The sequence below is a fragment of the Onychomys torridus genome, chromosome 6, assembly GCF_903995425.1.
Source record: "Onychomys torridus chromosome 6, mOncTor1.1, whole genome shotgun sequence".
Lineage (NCBI taxonomy): Eukaryota > Metazoa > Chordata > Mammalia > Rodentia > Cricetidae > Onychomys > Onychomys torridus.
Window position 1 is genome coordinate 52,933,485 of NC_050448.1, and position 15,761 is coordinate 52,949,245.

General features: G+C 40.0%; 1 protein-coding gene across 1 annotated transcript in view; it reads right to left on the reverse strand.

Annotated features, from left to right (window-relative positions):
• Wdr49 (WD repeat domain 49) overlaps window positions 1-13,320 on the reverse strand; it is a 168,800-nt gene extending 155,480 nt beyond the window's left edge. The window contains exon 1 of the mRNA XM_036190936.1: window positions 12,959-13,320. Coding sequence (XP_036046829.1) covers window positions 12,959-13,147 — 189 coding nt within the window. The 5' untranslated portion in view covers window positions 13,148-13,320. The remainder of the gene's footprint in view (window positions 1-12,958) is intronic.
• Between the last annotated feature and the right edge of the window lie 2,441 nt (window positions 13,321-15,761).

Genomic DNA, 15,761 nt, shown 5'->3' on the forward strand with positions numbered 1-15,761 from the left:
GTCTGAAAATGAAAATGTTTGGAATATCAGGTATTTCCTTTTAGATGAAGACCCCACTGGGTGGGGCCAACTTATGGCTCTTCCTGGGTCCAGGTGTTACCTGCCAGAAGCTGTGTCTGGGCCTCAGGTATTTCCCCTTAGATGAAGGTGCCACTAGGTGGGGTCTGCCAGAAACTGTGTCTAGGCCTCTAAGCCTGTCATGGCAGCTGTGTGGTCAAGCTGTTTTGGGGACCCCCCCCGCAATGTGATCCCACAATGATGATTCTACATGGACTATGATAGTGCCACCATCTGAAAAGCATTTTACCATTATGCAGAGACTGGACAAATGATAGAGTTAACTCTCCCAGGACTTGACAATTAAACCAAAATTTACTTTTCAGGGTCCCCTAAAGATGCCTTCACCCCAAGACAGAAGGAAGTAATTTTAAGAACACAGTGCTCACATCCCAAGAGATGGGTGGGTGGTTTTTGCTTTTTCAACAGGTTATGGATAATTGTCATTGTTTATGATGGTTATTACAAATTGTTAATTGTTAGTGGTCAGAAAAAAAGCTAAACAAAAGAAATTAGATTTGGGGTTCTTGATTTTTTTTAAAAAAATGATATAGAAATGAACAGATAAAAAGGTAGTTTATTGAATTTACTTTTGAAAAGCAACTACTAATTTTAAATATTTTACATTGAATTGAATTTTGTATATTATATACAAATTTTGTATAATGATACAAATTTGAGATTAATTTTGTTAGAAAATACTGTACATATATTTCTAATCTTATTCATGGTATTGTACCTAGACAGCCCATTTAACAAAGTAATGCAAATTGCTAGTCCTTGAATGCTATTATTATCAACTAATTAGAATATAAAGAAATGCAAGTTAGTATTTAGTCACCTATTACAATCAAAATTGTTATCATATTAGGTATGTTTTTAAGGTCAAAGAGATATATTTTAGATATACAGGCCATCTTCAAACACTTCAGAGAGCTACAGAATATGACATTTTAAATGTTTTAATAACATATTCCTTTCTTATGTCTATGAGACATGTCTGCTCCTCACAGCACCAATATACTTCAGAGAAAATGATGGGCATTGAAGAAATGCCATATGGAGTTTATTTTCTTTGTGTTGAATGTTAGCCACTGGGCAAGAAAACACCTTTGCCTCAACTGCTGACAGTATGCTGTCCAAAATGGACAAGCAGGACACAAAAGAAAGGACTGCTGAGCCTTGCCAAGACAAGGTAGGAAGGCCCTTTAGAAAATCCTGCTTCTGAGTCTGTCAGATATGCTAGATGGATAGGCCAACATTGCAGAGATACCTTGGGTGACTGTCCAGGCAGCAAGCTTTCCTGTCATTTCTCACATTTTTTGGAAGTCGCTTGTTTGCACTTCCTGCTTACTAGTTAATATTATTTCCTTGTTGGGTATCTCAGGGAGTTGAAGAATAGATAGTTATAATTTTCCTTGTAACAAATTCAGGAAAAACTCACTAAAAATGTGTAAAGTGCATAAATTTGAAAGACATCAAAAGATAGTTTTCAGTTAGTAATACAAGTTAGGATAGAAAGTGAGTTAGGAACAACATTTTGTTGGGTATATAATGGAGTATTTTTCTCTGAATTTGTCAAATGTTTATGTACTGGACACTGTTAATGTAACTTTTGATTGTATATATTGTATATACTTGTTATACTTATTATATATATAGTTTTTCTTATATTTGTTATAACATTTTATTATTTTAGACAAAAAAGGGGAAATGTGGTGATATATTGTGTACCTTGATAAAGCTTGCCTGAGGATCAGAGGATACGGTTAGCCACTAGATTATACATAGAAGCTAGACAGTGGCAGCACACATGCTAATCCTATCACTCTGGAGGCAAAGATCCATCTAGATCTCTGAATTCAAGGCCACACTGGAAACAGAGCCAGGCAGTGGTCTCACACACCTTTATTCCCAGTACTAGGAAGCATACCTGCCTTTAATACCAGGAAGTGACATGGCTGGGTGGAAAACGGTATATAAGGTGTGAAGAGACAGAAACTAAGGCAGACCACATCAGGTGAGGACTCAGAGGCTTTTAGTCTGAGGATTTATGGAAAAGGATCAGCTGAGGAGTTGGCAAGGCAAGGTTGGCTGTGGCTTGCTCTGCTTCTCTCATCTTTCAGCTTTCACCATGATATCTGGCTTTGGGTTTTTTTTATTAAAAGATCATCTAAGATTCAAACAATAGGAACTGGCAAGAGTGAAGGGAGAGGGGAAAAAGAGTAATGAAAAGAATGTATTATAAACTGTCTGAAGGCAGGTCTAATCCAGCCTGTGTGTGAAAAGAAGGTCTTCTTGAGGTTTGATATTTATATGTGAATAAAGGCCAAGATTTGGCTAGGCATCCTCCATGCAGGATAATAATGGACAATCATCATCATCATCATCATCATCATCATCATCATCACCATCATCACTAAAGTACCTGCATTTGGTAAGCCCTGTGACAGTCCTATATTCAACTAAATAAAATAGGATCATACCATACTTTGAATAATGTTCCATTGTCAGATGATTTTGTGACTGACTTCTTGGAGGTACCAATATGGACTGTGAGTGAGTGTGTGTGTGTGTGTGTGTGTGTGTGTGTGTGTGTGTGTGTGTGTGTGTTGCATGTTGGAGAGGTCTATGGACTGGCAAGAGAAGAGTCTCCTGACATGAAAGGTTATTCTTTCCTGTCCTAGGTAAGGAATATGGGGAAACAGTTCTTTTATACTAGAACTGAGGAAAATATTTTCTGTCTTTCTAGGGCGCTGAGTCAATATGGCCCATAGTATTTAATGCATGGGTGATACGTTGCATTCTCTAGGATTTTGGAGAAGCACAAGTATCTCTTTAGATACATAAATGTTGAGAGAAGTAAGACAAATCAAGGGAATAAGAAAACATGAGGAAGAAGGGGCTCAATCAATACCACCCAATAGGACCTTCCATGGTGATAACATGTGCTATATTTCCAGTCAGCCAATATGATAGTCAGTAGCCACATGGGAATACTGAGCACTTTAAATATTGTTAGTATTTGTATGGAACTGATGTTTTAATTTATTAAGTTTTCATTTTATTTAATGTATACAACCACATCTAACTTGTACCAACTAGGCAATACAGAACTTATAGGAAAGCTAGGGTAACAATCTGGTGTTGTATGTGAAGATAATAACACAAGGCAATTGGAAGAATGGAGAAAAATAGTGACCCTGATAGTTTTCAGCAGAGAACATCAGTGCCTGGAAAATCACCATTGTTAGAACCACATCACTGGCTGAGGCTACTAAAAGTCCCTTGTTCTGTGTAACAGAGTTACAGTCTGTCTTTTCTGATATAATGAACTGAACGGGGGAAAAGCCTTCAGGGTTCATTCTTGAGCAAGTATGAAGTGGAGCTTTGGGATTTTACGAGGGACAATTTAAGGCTTCCTATTTCTATCTATTTCTGAGTAAGTAGTGTCTTAAATCATTATGGGCACACTATCTTGGGTAACACATGGCAAATATAACAAAATTATACAGGTTAGCATTCTTTATCAATTTTCTTCATTTTTGTTGTTTAATTTTAATAAAATTTGTCAATATGGCTGTCTAGCTGAGTTGCATGACAAATGAAAGTAATGGGCATAGTCTCCTTATTAGCTCCTAGCTAAGAAGTTTCTCCACAGCTTGCCTTCTCTACTCCAGCCTGACCAGAGAGCAAGGTTAAAACATTTGTTCACCAAAAGCATTCTTTATTGCTTCCCCTAGTCCAGATTCATCTCCCTAAGTATTTTTTTTATAAAAATACAGGGAGAAATTGGAAAAGATACAGCCAGGCAAGAGCTCCTCACCAAGTTGTGTACAAAGGCCACAGCATTCAAGAAGACACTTTTTTTTCCATTCCAATCAGCGCACATCTTTATTTCCCTGACTTTTTGGTGATGACACTATTTACAAACATTGCCCATAAATTTTAACAAGTCAGACAAAAATCACCAAAGAATGCCTCTGCCACTTTCAATTTCAATTTCAATTGCCAGCTGTAGGAGTGTTGGATTTGTTCCAACATTATTACCTTGGTGCTGAAGAGGGGGACCTGCAGAGCTGGCCTGATTTTTTTGCTTCCATCAAAAATAAGTATTTGATTCCACTAAGGGAGCTGGAGGAGGAAGTCTCTAGCCTGCTGCTTTTGTTCAGCAGGTGACAATTGATTGTGCCTACTGAATGAACTTTGTGCCACATAATAAAGTTATAGATTAAGCTTTACCTATTTACTTTCTCACAAGTCTCCATTGAGATGCCTTTAGAAAAGAAAAGCTAATAAAAAATGTTATGGGTTATTCTTATCTTTTTATTCTTCAAGCCTTTCTCTGCAGCGATTTCATCGTAGGAGTTTTTATTTGCTGATTATGCATTGACTCCAAGTTAGAAGAGCACAGAGCCTGTACAATCTCAACATAATGTGCTGTTTTATGAGTGAAGGCTTTATCCTACTTAAATCTAGTTTTGTATAGCACCATCTCAAAAGAAAGTTGTCTTGGGCTTCTGGATGCTTGAGACTCACTGGCAAGCCAGTGTAGCACCAGGGCACTGGGAAACTGTCAAAAACCAAATTGATAGTGACTAAGAGATGACAGCCAAAGTTGTCCCTTGGCCTCTATATATCCCTATATGCATACATACCTGCCCACATGTTTGCCCCTCATACGCTAGAACATGCACACACACCCACATACCCACATATGCAAAGGCAAAAAGGACTAAAAGTGTTGCAGGGCATGGGCAAACAATAGCATACAATAGGTAGGGCCTTGGAACCAAGCCTCGACCAGAATGCATGAGCCGAGGGGTGAAGCAAACATGGCTGCTGGTAGAAGGAATTCAGAACTCAGTCCAGGGACCCAGGTGTGCTGAATACACTGTGGCACCAAACCAAACAGATAACAGAGCAGCCTTGAGCAGAGAACTTCCTGACACATCAAGGTGCACAATAGAAAGTGTCAGGAAAAAGGAGTGCTTGGATATCTTGCAGCCAGGTCTTGGAAGCTCAACACACATGGAGCTCCTGTTGGGCTTTTCAAAGGAAAAAAAAAAAAAAAAACTCATTTCCCTTTGTAGTTAGAGTTTTCCTGCCTGGCCCAGTCAGGACAAATCTCTCTTACCCGCCAGTCTCACAGTCGCTCAGACCCAACCAAGAAAGCACACAGAAACTTCTATTGCTTACAAACAGTATGGCTGTGGCAGGCTTCTTGTTATCTACTTCTTTTATCTTAAATTAACCCATTTTTGTTAGTCTATACTTTGCCACATGGCTTGTGGCTTACCAGTGTCTTTACACATTGCTTTTTATGGTGGCAGCTGGCGGTTTCTCCTCCCAGCCTTCCTCTTCCCAGCCTTCTCCTCTTCCTTGTCCCGCCTACACTATCCTTCCTGCCTGGCCACTGGCCAATCAGAACTTTATTTACACAGAGTGATATCCACAGCACTTCCCCTTTTCTTTTTTTTAAGAAAGGTTTTAACTTTTACATAGTACAATTACATATAACAAAGCAATTATCAAGCAAGAATTATAGTTACAGTAGTAAAGAAGATATCCTATCTATCTTATATTTGTGAATCTAAAGTTTTATGTCTAACTTATCTTGTATCATAACTGAGGAAATTATAACTATCTAGTCTTCAACCACATCAAAGACCTCAGAAGGATATAATATTACCTGAGAACCGGGAGAAGGATGTAAGCATTTTTCAGGAGTCTTGCAAGAGTAGACAGAGACAGCTGGCAGCCTGGACAGTCACGTAATGTTCCTTTGTAAAGTTGGGGCATTTGTCTTCAGCCCACAGGACTAGAGTCTCTTGGTCACTTCTCTCAGTGTCCTGTAGAATGTCTGGCAGTTTCCTCTGTGAAGCAGGAACCTGAAGGACCATTTTGTCAAGCAAAGTTTAGTGGTCACCTTTCTATGGGTCCTGCATGTCCAGTCAATCAAGCAGTCCAGGCAAGAACAGTTTCTTGTCCAAATGGCTCTTTTGTCAAGGTGAAGATAAACTCCATATGAAGTGTCTTCAATGCCCATCCTCCTCTCTGAAGTAAAATGGTGCTGCCAGGAGCAGACATGTCTCACTGTCCAGAAAGCCTAAATTTTAAAAGTATTTTAAATGCCATATTCTGTAGGTCTTTGAAGTATTTGAAGATTACCTATCTATCTGAAATATCTCTGTGTATACCTAGAAGACTTAACTAACATGGCTAAAGTATGATTATCCTAGATGACTAATTATTAATCTATTTTTAATTATCCATTACAATTTAAAATGAGCTATACAAACATAATACCTTAAACGTGAGTAGAAATATGCACACAGTATAACAACATTAACTTTAAGTTTGTATCAATAGACTAAAGTCTATACCAATGTAAAACATTTTAAACAAGTTGTTGCTCTTTAGAAGTAAGTTCCTTAATCTACCCTTTTGTCCTATTATATCCCCTATCCCCTTTTCTTCTTTAGAAAGAGATCGCATTTATAATCAACCCAATTTAAATAAAAATATTGTTTTTTCTCTGCTCCACACCAGAGGGCTCTTCTGATTTGGGACAGAAGAATCTTTTAACCTTTTCTTTTAACAATACGTCTGGGTTTAGAGAAGGAGTGAGCCAATTCCATCTCCAAAGCCAGCTTGATAATTTTGGGAATGTGGGCATAGTTTTTCTTACTACTTCCTGCTGGAGGGGGGTGCTGTATCTTATGGGGACACAGAAAATTTTAGGATTATGGAGTAGTCCATTAGGGTGAACCTCTGAGCCAGTTGCCTTGAAACCATTCTGGATGTTGGATCATCTGGGCCATGGTGTCATTGGAGACCTTTCAGGTGGTCTTGGCTGATCAAACCTGATGTATTTTAATCTGGAACAAATCCCTAGCCTCTGGCTTTCTGTGGAAACAAAAGCAGAGACTCCTTTCCAAAGCAACATATCCAAATTTTGAAGTCAAGGTACCTTTAAAATTTACATATTTGTTTAACTCAACAGCTTTTATGATCAAATCTTTTTCTGCAGTTAAAAATCGCAAAGACAACATAAACCAGATTCTCTGTGTAATATCCATCTTTGTAAGACTGAAACGCCACTGTGGCTGCTGGCTCTGCCCACCCCAGTTTCCCAACATGGCGGTGGTACAGTTTACCGCCAGCTCTGGGTCTGGAGCCATGTGTACCATCAACTATCAGAAGCAGTTCTATCAAAGCAGCGCATAGCCCAGAAACCCTCCCCCCCACCTTTTTTTTAACTAGCAAAGACTAAATCCACCATGCAGCAGAGTAAAGTGCTGCTTGTAGACTCCTCATTCCCGCCACACTGCAGGTCAGACGCACACGCCAGGAACCCGCCATAGTAGCTCAAACCGGCAGGCTGCCGCTACCTTGAGAAAGACAACTAGGAAACTTACCCGCCAGTCTCACAGTCGCTCAGACCCAACCAAGAAAGCACACAGAAACTTCTATTGCTTACAAACAGTATGGCTGTGGCAGGCTTCTTGTTATCTACTTCTTTTATCTTAAATTAACCCATTTTTGTTAGTCTATACTTTGCCACATGGCTTGTGGCTTACCAGTGTCTTTACACATTGCTTTTTATGGTGGCAGCTGGCGGTTTCTCCTCCCAGCCTTCCTCTTCCCAGCCTTCTCCTCTTCCTTGTCCCGCCTACACTATCCTTCCTGCCTGGCCACTGGCCAATCAGAACTTTATTTACACAGAGCAATATCCATGGCTATCCACTACATCCCTTGGACCATAATCTCCACCTCTCACCATTTCTTTAGAACTAGCAGGCACAGCTACTCTTTCTCATGCAATTGCTGGCTTTTGAAATTCTAAAGAAAGTACAAACTATGGTTGATATCAGAATAATATAAATATCCAGAGACTGTGCTGCTAGGGATGCTGTAAATGTGCTGCTCTGATTGATTGATAAATAAAATGCTGATTAGCCAGTAGCCAGGCAGGAAGTATAGTGTAGGCCGGATAAGGAGAGAGGAGAATTCTGGGAGGTGGAAGGCTGGCTAATTCAGGAGACACTGCCAGCCACCACCATGAGTAGCAACATGTAAGATACTTGTAAGCCACGATCTATGTGGCAAGGTATAGATTTGTAGAAATGGGTAATTTAAGATGTAAGAACTAGGTAACAAGAAGCCTGAGCCATTAGCCCAAATAGTTTAAATAAGTGTATGTTTATTTGGATCTGAGTGACTGTGGGTCCAGGTGGGACTGGAGATAAAATGGCACCCAGTGGTTTTGAGTTTCCACCTAAAACCTCATTTCTCTAATCATTGCAAACTTTGCAGAAAAGTTGGAATGACGGCATTTTACAGTTCTGTGAATAATCCTGGCTTCCCTCCCTTCTGGCTGAAGTGTAGCCATTTGACGTGGTTACTTGAAAGGAAATGAAACCATAAGCTCCCTTGTAGTCATTCTACCCTTTCAACTTCTTTGTTCCAAAGAGGATCAAGACATCAATTAAAACCTTTTGTCTGCAAATAGAAATGTGAAATAAGAGGAAATGACGCCTTTGTGCTCTCTGTGAAGATTAGTCTGTGCAACTCTCATTTCATATCATAAATGTAAAGAACACAGGGAAATTAGGGCGTGTCATTCAGAAACTTGACTTCCTTTAGGAAACATGAGTTAGAACCAAGACAATGTTAGAGATGTTACGTGGTTCAACCTCTGCTAATCAAATGTGTAACAGCTAATGTTCCTTGAGAACATTCCCCGTGAGGCAAGCACTGGTCTTAGTAATTATACCTCACTTGCTTACAACAAAACCCCCATTTCTCTAGTTTAGAGATAAAGGAAACAGGCACAGAGATACTGGGATGCATAGTAACAATTGTAAGTGGCAAGCTGCCTAGCAGGTCTGATGTGGGTTCTCAAACACTGTGATAATTGTAACTCATCTATACCATTTTATAATGGGCATAATGACTCACTTTGTTCCTAAATGTTACTCCTACAACTAAATAATAGTATGGTATAAAATAATTCACTTAGAGATTGATGTAAAATATGCAATTTCCATTCATATTAACAGCTTAGCACTCTCTCTCTCTGTATCTCTGTGTCTCTGTATCTCTCTCTCTCTCTCTCTCTCTCTCTCTCTCTATTTCTCTCTCTGTGTGTGTGTGTGTGTGTGTGTGTGTGTGTGTGTGTGTGTGTGTTTGTTTTCAGGTGCTCATGTACCTGTGTGCACTTGCATGTGAAGGTCAGAGATCTATATCCAATGTCTTCCTCAATTGCTTTCCACCTTATTTATTAATTAAGGGTCTCTCACTGAATGTGATGCTCACTTATTTAGCTATGCTGTCTGGCCAGGGAGCCCTGTTTCCAATTCCCCAGCACTGGTATTACAGCTATGCTTCACTGTTCCCAGATTTTATATAGATGCTAGGGATCAAACTTACATCCTCAGAGCCTCACTGCCAATTTATCGACAACATGCTCTCTCTCTCTCTCTCTCTCTCTCTCTGTCTCTCTCTCTCTCTCTCTCTCTCCCCCTATATATATATGTATATATGGCATAGACCACAGTACACACATTAAGGTCAGAGGATGGCTTTGTGGAATTGGTTCTGCTTTTCATGAGTTTTGGGGAACAAACTCAGGTCTCTAGGGTTTTCCAAGCAAGTGCCTTTACTTGTTAAGCCGTCTCGCTGGTTCTTGCTTTGTTTTTGAGATAGGGCTTCACTCTGTAGCCAAAGCTGGCACTGAGCTTGAGGAGCTCTTGTGTAAACTTCTCCAGCACCAGGATAAATGGAGGCTGGTTCTTAATGTGATATTTCCCCCTAGTGCTAGAGATCTGGCCGAGGTCCTTGAACACGCCAGGCAGATGCTCTCCTCCTTAGACCACTACCTCCCGTCTCGATTTCATTTGACCACCACCTGTATTTAAGGAGCGGGATCTTAGCTAACATGTGATAGCTTTCTGTTTCAAATAAGCAGTCTTTATTTAAAAAACAAAACAAAACAAAACAAAACAAACAAACAAAAAAACAAAAAAAAACAGGAGGCTAGAGCAATGGCTCAGAGGTTAAGAGCCCTGGCCTTTCTTCCTGAGGTCCAGAGTTCAATTCCCAGCAACCACATGGTGGCTCACAACCATCTGTAATGAGATCTGGTGCCCTCTTCTGGTGTGCAGGCATACATGCAGGCAGAACACTGTATCCATAATAAATAAATAAATCTTTTTAAAAAAAACAATAAAACATGTGTCACCCTCTCTGCATTACCCTTCTCTGCTCCTGACAGTCAGCCTTGGCTGTGAACCTGCTGTGAGCTTAGTTCCATCCTCTTCACTGAATTAACTTCCTGAAAGTACACCTGCACATTCTAAAAGGAAAACTGTCATAGATTTCCAGTGTTTGTGGCAGCTTGGAATTTCATGCTCTTCGGCTTTCGGGTCCATTCACTATTGTTTCTTCATCTTGTAACTTCAAAATAAATGGTCAGTCTTTTGAAGATTTGGCACCACGCAAACAAGCGCTCAAACTTCCCTTGGATGTTGGGGTTTGGTTTGGATTCACCCAAGACTGATCTGTTTCAAATGTCGCCCAGCCCCAACATTCAGTAGCAGTTTCCCTGACACGTCTACTGTTTAAAACCTTAACTCTCATAGACCCCAGCATTCAAATCCTGTGTGTTCTCAGCATTAGAATGATAATGCCACATTTCTGTTCATTCTGAAGCCAAACCTGTCATAATCTACTGTTATATTTTCTTGATTGTCCTCAAGCTGTCAAAATGTTTGCAGTGACAATCAAAACATGCCAAAGTTATCTGGGGCAGTGGGCATGGGACACACTGGAATCTTTCAGACAAATGGGGTGACATGAATAGCAAATATACAAAGATTAAAAGAATGAAATGCAGTATTCCCAGTGTTACTGTATATGATAGATTTAGTTACACAGAAATGATTGATATTTATACAGGTAGAATCTGAATTGTTATACCAAGTAGATTTTCTTTTGGGCAGAGGCAGCGTGGGGGGGGGGGGATGTGAAAGCTGAAAGATCAGAGAAACAGAAAAAGCCACAGCCAATCTCACCTTACCAACTCCTCAGCCTCCAGAGCAAGACTTCCTGTTTACTCACACCTTATATTCCTTTCTGTACCCTGCCATCTTTCTTCCTTCCTTCCTAGTGCTGGGATTAAAGGCATGTGTGCTTCCCAAATACTTGGTAGCAAAGGCATGAGATCTCAAGTGCTGGGATTAAAGGCATGTGCTACTGCTGTCTTGCCTCTGTGTCTAATCTAGTGGCTGGCTCTGTCCTCTGGTCCCCAGGTAAGTTTATTAGGGTACATTTTCAATAGTAAATGCCTTTTAAAAGTTAATTTTATTTTTCATTCTCTCTCTCTCTGAGTGGTGTGTGTGTGTGTGTGTGTGTGTGTGTGTGTGTGTGTGTGTGTGTCTCCACAGAGGCCAGAGACATCACTTCTTCTGGAGTTAGAATTAGTAGCATGAGCTGCCTGCCATGGACCTGAATTCAGGTCCTCTGATGGATCTTTACAAAGCACTCTTCGCTGTTTAGCCATCTCTCCCGCTACCTCCTCTGTTTTCACTTTGTGATAGCAAGTTGGAGTTCAGTGTCATTGCTCGATTTCATGTTTTATTAACTTTAAGATTGAACTCCAAAACATTATACGTCTGCTCCCAATGAACACAAACACTTCAAGAACCCCCAGAACAATTTGTGGAGCCCTGAGATCGCATCTTAGCAAGCATGATGAAGCAGAAAGGACAGAGGTTTATGTCTGTCTGAATTCCACAGCACTGAACGGCACTCTTCCTTCCTGTGTTTGAAACTTCGATTTCACTTTGGAGTATGTTATCAGTTACATACAGTTGCAGAATTCCAGATTAATTAGCTAAGGTAAGGAAGGGGAAATTAGTCGGTTGTGGTTATCATGTGGTTTATTTTCTATACAGAATGAAAACAAAAAACCTCAAATTTTGCTTTGACAGGCATTAGTGCAGGAAAGAACAGGAGGCATGGGAAGTGGGTCCCTTGTTGTAGGTCCCTTGCTGTAGGGCAACACAGTGCCCATATCAGATCTGAAAGGGGCTGTGTCACTCACAGGGAGGCAGAAGTGAATCTTCACAAACTGGACATATGTATCTGCATTTTCTTAGTTCTATTTTCTTAACAAATGCAAGGACAGTTATTTACCAGGGGGGATTAATTTAATCATCTGACTTTTCTCACTCGTAAGCATATATTTTACTTTCTGGCGAAGTATATTAAATTCTAAGAAAATGCACAATAATAAATCGTACTTTTTTGATAGTGATGATTTTTTGTTTATCAACTTCAAATTAATTGTCAGTATTTGTCCCAAAGAACTGAAAGATAATGCTACAAGCACTTGATGTTAAGCCTGAACCTGACCCTGTTCAAGTCCCTGCTTTGACTTTTGAAGTGTGTGTGTGTGTGTGTGTGTGTGTGTGTGTGTGTGTGTGTGTACAGATAAACATGTATACTTACAAGTATGTGAAAGCCATAAATCAGTCTCAAGCATCATTCTGCAGGGGACATCCACCATATATTTTTCAGACAGGGGCTCTCACTGGGACTGGCTGATTCACTTACTGTACTGGATAGATGGCCAGTGAGGCCCAGAGAACTCTGTGTCTCCAGTTCCCCAGCACTGGGATTCTAAGTGAGCACCTGTACACCTGGCTTTTCACATGGGCGCTAGGAATCAAACTCATGTCTTCAGACTTATGTTACTCTGTTAACCAAGTTACTCTGTTAACTTAGCTACCTCTCAGACATGCTATTAAAGGATTTTTAAAACAGAAGTGTGCATTTTGTGACACTGCCCCTTGTGAACAGCCCAAATCCTCTGGTCAGTCAGCTTAGCACTTACCTCAAAGACCTGTTGTATCTTCATAAAATCCTCCACACAGAGCCAATTTTCAAGGGGGCCTGTGCTATAGTCTTCACTCACAGTAACGCCTTCTGTTTTTCCAAGGCATGTTGTCTCTGGCTGTGGCCCCTTGTTTAATTCAAGTGCAGCATCAGGGTAACCCCTAATGGCTTCCTGCTTCCTCAGCATCCTTCAAGCCTCTGTGTCTGTCTCTTTTGTTGCTGCTGTGTCCTTCAATGGGTGCCTTTGGAAAGGAGCCCAACGTAGGCTAGAATTTAAAAGGAAAGTTCCAACTATATAATGAAGCAAACTGTTTGAACAAAAACATCTTGCCCGCTCGCCCACCCAGTGATGTTCTTGCCCCCAAAGGCCACCTTCCCAGTAAAATGTGGAGTTGTTTGTTTCCTCTATCCTGGTGTGTTTGTGTGTTTCCTGGCAACCAACGTCAAGCCAACTTACTTTCCCTTTCCCTCCGTGTGCCCTACCAACGACTGAACTGAAGGTTTGAATGTTTAATGTCATTTTTAAGTTATGTTTTAGAAGACTAGCTCCATTAACGTAGGTCCTCTATTATTTAAAGACAATGCTGAAAAATATTTTTTCTATGAAGCATGGCTATGTGATTAGCCAAAAAAAAAAGAGCTTGACATTAAAGAACTTTATACTTTCCACTCACAAAATATCTTATTTTTATTTAATAAAGGTCTGCTCCTTATATTCCTTTTGTCATAATTTTCATGTACACATTGTAAGGACAACGCAGAAAAGGTTCCAACTCATTAAAACTGTAAGAGAAAAGAAAACAAACAGCATTACCTGAAAAACAATGGTAATTTTACTGCATTGCTACATCTATCTGTACCATCTCCATTTCAGCTAAAAATATGAAAAGGAAAAGGGGGGTGGGGAACAGAACAGTAACTTGTAGCACCCTCACTGCTACCGAGAGAGGAGCTGAGGATTGAAATAGAGAAAAAACAGTGGGTCATTTGTCTCAGTAGAATGCCCTTTATTGAAGGAGGGAAGAGGCCTTCAGGGCCCAACAATAACTGCTGGTTGGTTTATTGTTATTGTGTTTTTGTTTGTTTAGTGTTCTTGGTGTTGTTTGTGATTTTGTTTGTTTGGGGGTAGTTGTCATGTCCATTTTCCAGGAACTACACTTGGAAATTTCCACTCCTTCCTTTACTTGGACTCCATACAACTTTAAGAAGCATGCAGTATCATTATTCCCATTTTATGAGTGATGTGACAACATGGAGAAGTTACTAAGATGTGAACCACAGCAGAGTGGTTCTCAAGCATCAACCCTTGTGTTTCAGATGGTTATTTTGCATCTTATTTTTATCTTCTTGAAATGAAAACATGGCAGAAGGGCTTCCCTTAAGTCTGATCCAGCTCTAAGGGTCTATGAGCTCCACAGTGCATGGTCATGCTGAGAGCCTTTCCCACAACACAGAGGAGGTTTTCTGCAAGCATCCTATGACAGCTAACAAAAGAAAAAGAAAAACAAATTTTACTCTTGCATCCATCCACTCATTCATATATCTATTATATGTACAAAAATGCATAAGAATTATTTGGACCTAGTTCCTGATTTCTGTGAGGCTTGCAGTTTAATGGAGCGATTATCTGTCTAATTTGTTTTTCAAGACAAATCTAACCTCTTGCTGCTTACAGTGCTGAGTTCAGAAAGACTCTGAAGACATATGTCCTGAGGAAAGGACGGCATTACAGATTATAGATAATATATCATAGATGCAGAAGGGCAGATGGGAGAACTTACAAGTTTATCTTTTTTGTGTGTTTGTGCATGCTCATGTTTGTATGGGTGCACATGTATGTGTGTACATGAGGAAGCAAAGGGATATTCCAGTGCCCTAAATCAACTGCCACCCACCTATTTTTTTCCTTCATTATTTTAAGACAGGGTCTCTCTCTGGCTTGGTTTTCCCAAATAGGGTCATCTAGCTGACCAGCATGACCTGAGGATCTTTCTGTTTCCCATCCCCATCTATGCAGGATTGGGATGCTAAGCTTGTGCCCCTGTGCCCAACTTGTGTGTAGGTTCTGAGGATCAAGCTTGAGTTCTCAGGTTTGTAAAGCAAGGGCTTTAACCAACTGCAGAATCATCTCCTCAGCCACAGCACTTACCTTTCCTACATTATTAGGCTCTCTTACACATTAGGAAAACATTTTTTAAGACAACAGTCATGTATGCCACACTAAGCTATCTCACATGGGAACAAATTTTGTCTTCCTACCACTTTATTGGATAAGTTAACAGTGGTTTATATCAGCTAGATCAGTCCCATGTGTGTTTGTAAAATATTTTATAGTGATAGTCTGTAGAGTTGGGCTTTGTTCAGTAACAGATACTAACGAGGGAGGGAAGAGGGAAAAGAAAAGAAAAATCTGCAAAGCTACACCAGAAGATGCAAGTATCCCACTGACTGATGATGCAAAATTCCCTAATTATTCTAAGACCATTAGGCTGCCTGGCCTACTTAGCTTCCATAAAGATGTATCTCTAAATGTTTTCATTACTAAGACAGGAATGTGTAATGAGAAACTAACTAATTGTGCTAGGAACTAATCAATTCACACAGTTGTCTTTCTGGAAAATTATGGCAGCAGAAATCATTCTTGATAGTAAATTCTTAAACGGCTCTAATGTTCATTGTGGTCATATTGGTAATTTTCAGGTTACATTTTCTTAGTACTGTAAAATTCATAACCAAGCTCTTAATTGCTGAACTTGACCTCCTTTGCTATTTTCTGTGAATCAATTAAAATTCTGTAAGGA